Source organism: Stegodyphus dumicola, chromosome X2 (genome assembly GCF_044657685.1).
Source record: "Stegodyphus dumicola isolate Sdum_Otavi_A_Nest chromosome X2, ASM4465768v1".
Taxonomy (NCBI): Eukaryota; Metazoa; Arthropoda; class Arachnida; order Araneae; family Eresidae; genus Stegodyphus; species Stegodyphus dumicola.
The window spans coordinates 184,702,262-184,714,736 of record NC_140781.1 but is presented as its reverse complement, the minus strand read 5'-3'; the positions used below and the strand labels follow the sequence as shown (position 1 = coordinate 184,714,736).

At 31.8% G+C, this 12,475-nt stretch overlaps 1 protein-coding gene across 3 annotated transcripts in view; it reads left to right on the top strand.

The window, feature by feature from the left end:
* Positions 1–12,475, top strand: part of C3G (C3G guanyl-nucleotide exchange factor) — a 196,182-nt gene that overhangs the window by 41,794 nt on the left and 141,913 nt on the right. For 2 of the 3 annotated variants that reach the window (XM_085809356.1, XM_085809354.1), the window contains exon 4: positions 1,315–1,505. In XM_085809356.1, the coding sequence (XP_085665482.1) occupies positions 1,315–1,505 (191 nt within the window). Of the gene's footprint in view, positions 1–540; positions 676–1,314; positions 1,506–12,475 lie in introns of those variants that run through there. The other variant, XM_085809355.1, reaches the window with a different exon arrangement.

Here is a 12,475-nt window from a genome sequence, read left to right as displayed (position 1 = left end):
ATGACATCACTTAATGTATTACTGGAAAGCTAATTCTTGGGACTCATATTGTTATACACCCATCATCATTAACGCAATATGCATCCAGTACAACATTCTTTGAAATTTACATCTTCAGATATACAATGGATGATACAGAAAGAGGTGAGCAAAATATCCAAATTAAAATGAGAAAGAGGCATCCTAGCACGAAGCAAGGGCAGTGGAAGAGGGCTTAGTAGTCCAGTATGGAAGATTAGTTTTAAAGAAGGGTTTAATTTTTTTTTTTTTTTTTATTTTGAATTTATATTCGGAATAAGTTCAGACCTACCATCGTTATGGATGGAAAGTGGAAATATCCAAATTAAAATGAGAAATAAAGGACTATTGCAAAATTAAAGTTAGTAGTTTGCTTTCATATATTTTACGCACACACACATATATATATATACATACACATATATATATATACTTCACATATAAGAAGGGTATATGAGACTATAGGGGGCGGGCGTAATTATGTTGAGAATTTTTAACCTTTCAGTCTTACCGTTTGCAACTGCGACTTTGACTGTCAAAATGTATTCTGCTGCTGGTTGACGAAAATGTAGACAGACAAAGTAGACAGATGTCTTGTTATATGAATCTGAATTTTAATAAAAGGTGATTCAGTTATGTCAAAAACTAGCAAATCAGGTAAATAATAATTTATAAACTCAGGTTGTAATTTACAAGCATGATATTGATTGGGGGGAATTAGACTAATGAACAAAAGTTGGTAAACATATCAAAACAAAGATGAAATTTGATTTTAATTATTGTTTTTGTCTGAATAATATAACATGTTTGATTTTAAATTTACTATCGGAAGGTAAAAGGTTAATTAATTTTGTGGTTATAAAAATTTTTCGTTAACTGAAATTGAAATCTTATACAATAATGTAACTGTGTTGCTTATTTACTATTTCATTAAGTGCTGAAGTATTATTTTGGCTGATAAATTTATGTATGTCATTTTATGTAAAACATTTGGCCATGCTTATATATTTTTATAAACAAGAACAAATGTTGGGAATCTTCCTAAAAGCATTTTAAATATTTGTCTTTCTGAAACATCTCTTACCTATTTTACTCTTATTAAAATGCATTTTGGCGAAATTTTGTCATCTAATTTAAGTAAGTACAACAGAAGTATAACACATAATGTTTAATTTAATCATATAATTAATGTGAAATGTAAATTAGCAAAATTTTTCTTTTTTTTTTTCCTTAGTGCTGCACCTAATTTCAGAAAACCCATTCAAACTGTGCTTATTTATTATGTATATTTCATAGATCCTAATGAAACTCGAGGTGGACGGCTGGCCCGTCGTGCTAGATCTTTCAAGGATGATTTTCTTGGCAGGATAAATCAAATGAGAAGTCCATCAGGAAACCGAGCAGCTTCACCTTGTAAAAATACCAAAAATAAGAATAAGACTGTTCCTGACACACAAGATGAATCTCCTTTGAATCGTCCTGGCAAGGTAATTCTTTGATGAAGTCAATATATTTTTAACTACTCTTTCTCTATCAAGTATTTTTTCATGTTATATCATAATGATGAACAAGATTGAAAATTTTTTTATATAAAATTAGTCAAGCTTTGTTGTATATAATATTAGCTGCTTTCTAAAATTTTATTTAAATTGGGTTGATCCTCTGAGCATTATGACCGGCTTTATCTGTCATCAGAAGTTTTGCTACTTGGTATATATTAGCTTATAATTTAAGCTATTTTGCTTTCTTACTTTCTTTAATAATGTAAATATCATCTTAATGAATGTAAGTTTAGGAAAATACAGATTAAAATAAGTAATTATACAAACTCAATTAATAAATGCTGTTTAAATACCAGTCTTCATGACGTATCTAAAATCCTGCGCTGCTCAGAGGGTTAAAGAATTTTTCAGAGTCTTGTTTTTTTTTCTGATAAGTTAAACTTCTTTTTCTGGATATTTTCCTACTTATTTTTGTGTTTTATTATCAGTTTCTTAGCTACATAAAAATACTTTGAATTATCACATATTATATGGAGTGTTCCAGAAGTCTTAAATCATAGATAAATATCTGGGATCATAGGATGTCGATTATAGGAAAAAGCATGTTAGAAATGGCCTTTTTTATTTGTAATCCTCAGATATAGTTGATGTGGTCATTTTTTTAATACTCGAATGATATTTATAGGATAATTTTTCTGATAAATATATCTGATTCTGGATGTTGGGCACTGCAGGTTGATAATTTTTTTACTGTAAAATGGTTTCGCTAATAAAAGTCATGATGTCTGCCTGGGCTTTCGCTTAAATTCAACAGTTCCTTGATGGCCTTATCTGGGAATGAGATCTAGATAAAGGAATTAGTTTGATTCAAGTTTTGGGTACACATAGTAAATGTGCACTTAAAGCTATTATCGTGCGTTTTGCTAAATAAACTCCATTCAGCACTGTATTTAAAGTTAGGCAGCTATAAATTGTCAGTTTTGATATCAGGTAGATAAGTTCTATAATAATGTAGTAAATGTCAGTTTTGATATCAGGTAGATAAGTTCTAGGTTTAATCCTAGTATCCGGTGCACACGGGATTTGGCTACTTTTGGCGACTTTTATGGTGAGCAGTAAAAACGGGACATATACGATGAGTAGTAAACGGGTCATTCAAAGACTATATATAGTTATGGGTCATTCAAAGAATATATATAGTTATACATATTATATACTATGTATATAGTAATAGTATATAATATATAGTATATACATAGACGTTCTTTGGGTCATTTTTGGTGTTGGCGATAATTTTCAAAATCGCGCCAAGGCTGCACCGTATACTAGGATTTTACCTAAGTTCTATAATTAGGGAGAATAAGGTGTTTAAGTGAAACAGTACGAGTAAAAAGAAGTAAGTTGGGTAAAAATATATTTATGAGTTCCTGTTTGCAAAAATTGGCAATTTTTGTCAGTACATGGATACCGACTTTGTGCAATTCTTTGACTTGTTATTTTTGTGCTAAAAATTGCCACTACACAAAGACGTAATAAGATGTAAAAGAATTGCACAAACTCGGTATCCATGTACACTTCGACTTATTTTCGCTTTAAAAAAAATCAGATAATTGCACAAACTTGGCATTATGCTCTCCCTTCACTTTGTCCATGTACCCATCGATCAATTTTCACTTAAAAAGTCAAAGGAGCATCCAGTTCTGCAGAAGAGCCAAACAAAAATACATAATCTGAATAAACTACATTTTAAATCAAACAATAAAACAACATAAAATTCATCGTATGCATCTAAGTACTACACAAAGCAAATATCCACTTACCTCATTTAGAAATTTACGAGTCCTTCAGTCTGTGGCACACAAAATTCCTTAATAGAATCCAAAAACTTCCTAAAATTATCTGAACTAGAATCCGTATATCAGCGTTGCCACACAACTTCACAAAAATAAGAATCGAAAATATCCTTCGTAGTGTCGGTATCCTTCGACGTTCAACCAAACGGAACTCCTTCCTACAAACAGGACATTATAATGGCTACTAAGTAAACCTTCATTTACACACCAGTCAGTTCATGCACTTTTCCCTTTTTTTCATTCTAAATCATACAGAAACTTCAAATTAATCTTACAACATTCAGCCATTCTACTGGCTAAACCACAAAGCAAGCAATGTACTTCTTAACCAACACACACCAATTTACCAATAACAAGTTTGCAATAATGCAAGGGGCACCCTTCAATCTAATCTAACTGTAAGTGGAGAAACAATCTGAATTTATTCTAATATGGCATTAGAATGTCATGTTATGTTCATGTTATCGCATGTCATATTCATGTTATTGCAGTCAAATAAATAAGATTTATCAAAATCAGTCAGTTAGTTTTAAATAAAAGTAACTACATTTAACTTAGTTAACAACTGATAAAATGATGATGAATGTTAATATGCATTTAAATCTTATTACATTGCTGACTTAAGTAAAATCATTATTTAGTCCCTTAATGACAAACGCATTGTAAACATGGGTCTGGCTTCATTTATGTTAAAATTAAAATTATTCTATAAAGCAAATTTCTACAGGTCTGCTGTTGTTTTTTTTCCTTAGATAAATAAAGTCTGTGAGTCTTACAAAAAATGAACTGCTTAACCTGCATTAATAGTGTATGCAGATGTTAAGTGTATTAATGTTTATTATGATTATTTAATGCTATTTAATCAGCAGTCGAGTGGTATAATCGCTGAATGCTGGTAATTCAACCCGGGTTCAGATCCTAGTGAAAGGACTGGTTGCATGAGAGTTTTCATGGTTTCCCCATGTATAGCATGAGCTAATTTCCCTTAAAAAAGCCACCATGAAGTCAGTCTTCCTGTTAGACAGATAACCCTTGCATGCTTTTGAATATTTGAATGACCTGATATTAGCCTGAGTGAGATACTTATAACATTATGTTCATGTTATTGCAGTCAAATAAATAAGTTTTATCAAAATCAGTCGGCTATTAATCAATCAAAATTAGTTGGTGGATAGTTCTTTGTTAGCTTTGCTGTGTGTAAATAATCCATTCCAATCTGTTCAGTATCCAATCTAAAGTTAATAATTTTTGTTAAACTAATTTTAAATATAATTTAAACAAGTAATTGCTCTGGCTATGTCATCTTCAAAAGGCATTCTTTATAACTGCAAAAATGAAGTCTGTGTCTTTATTTATACATAAAATCTATGTATTTTTATTTAAAACAGAAACAGTAGTAAATGGATACTAAAAGTTACCATTTTAACCACTGAACTTCTGACTTAGTCTGAGAAGTAAAAATATTGCATTTTGTTCTCATGGCAGTGATGTTGCTTTTCTGAAACCTTAAACAAATTAGATGCTGAATTGTGTACATCTTGTATATCATGATAGGCAAAGGTTCTTGTTTTAGTTCTTATTACTAAAATTAGGTAGTGATGCTAGGTTGTATGTGATTTTAGTTGCATATTTTATTTAAAATATCAACCCTTTGAGCAGTGTGACTGCTTTTATCTAGACATGAAATTTTCTGTCGCTTAGTGTACATTAACTTATTTAAAATATTTTATTTTCTCATCCTCTGGAATGATCTAAATGTATTCTAAGGAATGGAAAGTTATGAAACAGTAAACCTTAACAGTACATATATGTGTATACACATACACATACATTCATGCTTACACACGCATATATATATACAGTAGACTCCCGATTATCCACGGGCGGATTATGCGCGGAGCGGATTATCCGCGCCTGCCGCACAAAGTTTTTTTTTTTTTACAAGCGTAAAGCAAAGAAAATAAAAATGTTCACAAAACTGAGCGAAATGTTAAATTTGCTAAACATCGTGCTTATATATAGCAAAAATATCCCAGGCCTTCTCGGAACCTTCCCCTCTGATGAGTAAGTGATTTCTTACTCACCCTTGCAGTGCCTGCTCCACGGCCCTCTCTCGTCTTAATCTTACTGATACATCTTACGTAATCTTACTGATTTCACGGTTATGCTTTTGTAATTACATAATACGTTACAGTATTAAAACAGTACATATGTTTTAATTTTTCTGTGTATCCTTGATGCCTCTCGTAAGTACAAAGCACTTCTCTGTTTTCATTAACAAAATGCATTTTAGGTTAGTTTTTAGTGATATACTAAAATATATTAAACGTTAGTTAAACATTTCCTGCTGTTTATCTTACGTTTTATTGTACATATACATTTTTCAAAGTTGGAATAACTGTTTTCTCTTTTGCTATACCCGTTTTTAGCTTTTTTCGGTTTATCCGCAATTTTTGCTATCCGCGGCGGTCGCGCCACCCAATTCTGCGGATAATCGGGAGTGTACTGTATATATATTTCTGGATCTTGTCCTGATAACAGAATAGTACCACAAGTAATTATATAGATCTAGCTAATAAATATTGTTTAAATACAGCCATTCATCAGTAAGTTAAAAAAGCCACTCTGCTCAGAGGATCAATTATTGTAAATATTTTCCATGATGAAAAAATTGTTACTTTTATCATAATTTCTACAAAAGCAATCTCTATGTGATTTAATTTAATACCAACAAATGAAGAGTATTGAAGAGAAAAATATATTTAAATATACTGCATCTGTCTAAAGTACCTTTTAATTATTATGTTTCTTTACATTATACTAACATTGAATGTAACTAAAACAATTAGGTCAACAATTATATCCATTATTTTTGGCTATAAACTTCATAAAATATTTCTGTTTATGTATTATTTTAACATCATTATGTGCTATAAAATATCTACCTTTGTGATTCAGTTAGATCCCTGCATAATGAACAAATTTATTGTTCCCGCTCAGTTTCTTATTCACTTAATGGTATTTTATAGAGCTGTAGCAGACCTCCAGACATATAGAAATCAAATATACCAAGCAGGTTCCTCTTTTTTTGTAAAGTAATTGTCATAATTTCTGCAAAATTAGTAACTATTGAAAATTATCGATGTTTAGGTTACTGCTAGTATGGGCAAAAACACATCTTTACATTACTGCTTTTATCTTCACCTCCTCATTTTTTATTTTTGTGTATTCTAAACAAAGGTTATGTAAGAAAAGTATGACACCCGGTTCTTGGAAAACCAAGACATGTTAAAAGTGTATCTTAGGATACCTCACTGTATCGTGCAGTGACTATCAAGTCAAAGAATGAATGGGTTCTCTGATTCCTTTCAAATTCTTTAATGGAGCTGTCAGTGAGCTTTATGCTTTGATCGAAATTTTGAAATTTTTGCTATTCAGAGAAAGAGAAAGGAGTGGATAGATTTTAATGAGTGTGGGGCTATATAGATGATTTGTCTTTTAGGCAATGGAAACTTTTTATCCATACCAGTTTCTTTAATTCCAGTATTTTAAACACTCTCCAAATTTTGTCTTCTGAATAGCTAGTGGTGCATTTTTTAGATGCAAATTTAGTACATTCTTTTATTATTCTATCTTTGCTTTGCAGTCATACATATATGCAGTCATACATAAAATGCATGCATTCCCATTGGTCTTTGAGTGTGACAAATTAGCAATGAAATTGCCTTCTTTTTTCATCTTTTCTGTATGGGCGAAACTTTGTATATTCTTTGACTAATTGTTTTCACCATATGTTGTGAATTTTCTATGTCAAATATTAATCCATATGGTGAGCTGTAAGCATCAAACATTCTGGATTGAAAATATGTTGAGCATTATTCAGAAAATGCCGAATGGATGTAACCAGATTTGTAACTGTGAGGAGTGCAGTAATCCAAATCTACATTTTTGTTTGTATTTACAGTTGGTAACCATGTGGGAAAAACAACACTCGGTTATTTCTTCTCATGGCAAACACTGGGAAAGGGGCTGCATAACGATGAAGTAGCATTGCTTAAATGATTTACCATTCACAGAAGCCATAATCTATCAGTATCTAGGTAAATGATTCAAGCAAAAGCCAATGAATTTTCCAAACATTTTTTTGAGATCTCTTTTGTACAACGATAACTAGTTAGATAAATTTAAGAAATAAATCAATAAATCTGTAGGAAAAACCAATGACAGAAAGAAAAGAAAGACTACTACAAGCATTTCAATGCCCATTTCTCCTCTGCATCACCAAATGTTATCGAACAACTTCAAATGCAGCTCTCTGCATCCTTTCTGGAATTCCACCCCTGCATATTACAGCACAGTGTGAGCATATTAAACCTCTGAGCAGCACGGGTGTTTGGATCTGTCATGAAGACCTGTATTCAAAGACACTTTATTAACTAAATTTGTATATTTACTTACTTTAGGCTCTATTTTCATAAACTTACATTTATTAAGATGATATTTATATTATTAAAGAAAGCAAAATATCATAAATTATAAGCTAATATATAACAAATGACAAAAAATTTCATGACCGGCCATAACACTCAGAGGGTTAAAGGCACAATATTTAAAATTAAGAAGACCATGCACTATACAAGAAGAAATACTTAATCCAACAAAATTTGAAACTTCTGGAAACCTTTATAGCAAGCACCCAGCTACCAATCCCAGAATCTCTTGTACACTAAAACCATTCCCACAGAACTTCTCTTATCCTATTATCTATACATATTCTAAATATATATATATTATATATATATTATATATATATTTAGAAGACTCTAAAATGGAATCTGGTGCTGGATGTGCTTGTATTATCTTACCAAATCTAAAGTAAAAAATTACACTAAAGTCATGTCGTGCAAAAGAAAATAACATTTTTCAAGCTGAACTTTTAGCAATACAATTAGCCATTGATTATTAAATGATTAACAACTTGCAGCAAATAAACATCTTTACAGATAGTCAGGTAGCAATTCTAGTGCTCCAATATACTAAGCATAAATCTGAATTGATTCAACAAATTATAGAAAGTACCTCACAACATCTTTGCCTATCTCCAAGAATCTCTTGGATCAAAGCTCATGTTGGAATCACGGGGAACAAAGAACTTGATACAGCTGCAAAATCAGCCATAACATGCAATAATACAGCATCCTTGGCTAAAATCCTACCTAAAATTTCATCTTGTGAAAATTAAAACAAATATCTGGGAAAATAAATGGCAAAGTAATGATGCAGGTGGAACACTGTATGAAATCGTTCTTCATTTTAACTAACAATGCACTATGGTCAACCACTATATAAATTGCTTTCTCACAGGACATGGCCCATTCCCCACATTCTTTCAACAAATAAACATCTCTACTTCCGATCAGTGTGTATGTGGGGATAGGGAAGACCCTAATCATTATATGAATGCCTGTCCCTTAACTAGATCATATTAAATTACCTACCTCAAATGCAAATGCTTTGTAATCAAGAATAAGCATTTCAGAAAGAAAATAGAAAATAGCATGATATACCTTTCATACAGAGGAGAAAAACTTTCTGCTAATTAATTAAATACAGCTCAGTTACCCAACATCTCCAATAATTTTTTATAACCTCACAGATTAACTATTTATTAATACTCCTATTACAAATTATACATAAATTTTATTATTATGAATAATGAATATGCAAACATATACTACAAATGACGAACTATGAAGACTGTAATCTCTTATAAGCCTGATCCTAAAGCTCTAATGTGATTAATTATATACTGTGACAAAATTCTGCAAACTATAAAAAAAAAAAAAAAAAAAAAAAAAAAAAAATGTATTTGTAACAAAACTTCTACTACCAAAATTCTGGAAATGACTCCAAAGTTTGTAAGTGCAAAGGCACCGACTGTAAACTATTATTTATTTTTTACATTCTAATTTAATAAAAATGGAAGTGTAATAGGGCGATACCCATTTACATTATGGAACTACTTATGGAAAACATTGGGTGCCATATTACATTTCAACTTGTACCTGTAGGAAAAACCAGTAGACCATCAAGGAGTGTTTCAAAATTTGATGTTGAGAAATGGGAAAAAGTTATTTAAATTTATTGTAGGCAATAAACAGATCATATGTATTTACTTAATATGCTTGGTACCTACTTGTAAAAGGGCATTGTCTCTCACAGACTATATTCTTATACAGTAATAACGAAAACTAATTCCAGTATGAGAATTCAGGTTTGTTTTAATCAAAAATATGATTTTAATAAAATTTTAACAATTTTAATATTATATAATAATTGTAATATTATTTGAACAACAAGTCAGAACCTGAGATCATGTGCCACAAATGTGAGGCATAGCTTCTTATAGACTACTACTTAATATGAGTGCAGTTGCTGTGGACTAAATGGAGAAATTATAAAGGTACTAAGCGCCTACCATCGCCTCACATATGAGTTATTGGCCTATTTGAGGAAACCATATGCTCATAATTTCCTCAAACATGGTGGAGCTTATGGTTTCTTCAAACAGAGCCAGTGGGTGTCATCATATACACTTTGGCAAGTGTGTAGTTTATGAATGCTAATAGAAAAGCAATCACATTACGTAAATTGATCTGCTCTGTTTACTGTGTGAACCATGGCTAATTTATTAAGATGCAAAAAAGCACTTCTTTTCTACAGGGTAACCAAAAATGCCAGGGATCTCATTTGATTGTCACTTTGTTTTTCAAACTTTTCTTTGTATATAATAGTACAATGATCGAAAGGGTAATTTTTTTAACTATTAATGCCAATGATTTGCTTAAATTGAAATCATGCCTTTGAACGAAATCTGGCAAAATGTCAAATGCTTAAGTTCAAGCATTTTTAGAAGATCATGGGAACTATAGAATAATTTGAAATTAGATTTAAAGGAAAAACAAATATCTTTGACTTGCAGTAGTCAGATTAAGAACCTGACTTTTGGTTTGAATTAAAGTGTCAGAAATACTGGAAAAAAAGAGGAAGAAACTAGCACAGTGCTATAGCAGTTTTTGAAAATGGTGTTAATATTTCATGTTCTTTCATTGGGAAATATGAACACAGTCCTGTGTGTGTAACAGTTAAGTCAAAAATTATCAATCGGCTATCGTTGAAGAATGCTACCTTAAAAAATTACATGCAGTAAATCGTTAAATGCAAGGAGACAGCATCTGTGGCCTGTTCATAAGCTTTTTGAAGTAAACATATTATGTTAACTTATGATGGATGAGATTTGGGTCTCTTTTCAGATTCACACTAAAAATCTGTAGTTCTGTGTATCAGTCTTGGCCGAAACAGGAAAATTTTATTAACTATACTTGGTCAACCTAAAGGCATATGTTTCTGATGAATATTTCTGTAAATAGGAAAACCTAAATATCATTATGTTCAACCAGGAGCTAAAATCATATCAGAATGCTGTATGCCATAAATTTAATTAATTCTTAGTTAATCTGAATAATTGGATTTCTGTATTTTTAAGTAGCCACCCACTCAAGATAGTAGTAGTGACACTGACTGCTGCATTGAAGGGCCTGGGTTTGAATTCCAAGGAAGGCATGGATGTTTGTGAGTGTATAGTGTCTGTGCAGCTAAAGGGCACTCAAAATATATGGCAAGCCAAAATTCTCTGGACAGGGTACTGGTAGGCAAAGAACCATGGGAGATCCCGGACTGCACCCAGGGTGTTCTTCCTCGGAATTCCATCTGGGGTGGAAACTTAGCAGTTAGTAAGGCCTACCTAATATGCTTGCTTAAATGCACAGGTGCCAGTTTTGCTACAACCTGTACTTAAGTAAGTTGGTAGCTCTTAAAGTAGCTATATCATGTACTTTTTAGGCCCTCTAGTGTCCAAGTGTATAGGAAAGCTGAACGCTGATAACTCATCCTGGCTTCAAATCCCAATGGTTGACTGTAAAGGCATTTTCATGGTTTTCTTTAAGTATAATGTAAAATAATTGCAACTCTGATCAGTATAATGATAAGTGCTCCTGTCTGCTGTATTGTTGGTCTAGAGTTCCAATCCTGGAAAAGGAGTGAATGTTTATAAGTGTATAGTGTTTGTGTGGCATAGTGGCATTTAAAATACATGTCCAGCTGAAAGTCCTGAAGGTTTGATGCTTAGGGAAGAGGGGTGGGAAGCCGATGTTCTTCAGCAAAATTGAGGCAGAGCTTAATAGCTAGTGTGGTGGAACTACATCTCTAAGACCAGCGGTGAAATTATAGTGTCCTGCTCCATTTATACCTGTACTCATATACTGCAAATATAAGCCAGTTTACCATAGGAATTGCTACATCAAAGTATCCCTTCCCTCTCAGCCCTCATATGTTAGAAAGCCCTCATATGTAATGTGTTAATCAGTTAAGTAACCAACCATCTACTTTTTCAGTTAACGTTGTATGTAACACTTTATATCAGCTTTTGTATCTTGGATATAGCAGGCAGTAATGAAAGCACAAATACTGCTGTCAAGCAATAGTCTAATAGCTTCTAACAATTGCTTTTAAACTAAAGATAGAAAAGAAATTTGAAATTTATTCTCAAATTGATTCACATTTGGCTGTCAGAATATTAGTCAGTTTGTAAGAAAGGTCTAATTATAAGTTATCGTTGTTAGATGATACATGTATTTACATCCTTTATTGGAACTGGGATAGCTAACTTTTATTGCATCTACTGTTTAACCACAGTCATTTTTGTTAATATCGCAGTTGTTTCCGATTCATCTCTGTGACTATTTTACATTTTGCAGAGATAATGCCATGTGACAAAATCATAGGCTGTTACTTTGCATAGTGCTGCTGTTGCCTTTACAGCAACATGTTTTCTGGGTTTTATATTTTACTTTTAATTTATGTATAAGTGTGTATGTATATACTGATTAAAATAGAATTTAATTAGCAAGTTAATACTTTTATTATTGATTTCATGCTGCACACCATACTTTGTTTCTTTAATCTTGTGTAGCTAAAAATGTTCGATCATTTTTCTTATTTTGTTTCTCACTCTAGTGATTTTTGTATTATCTCATTCATCAG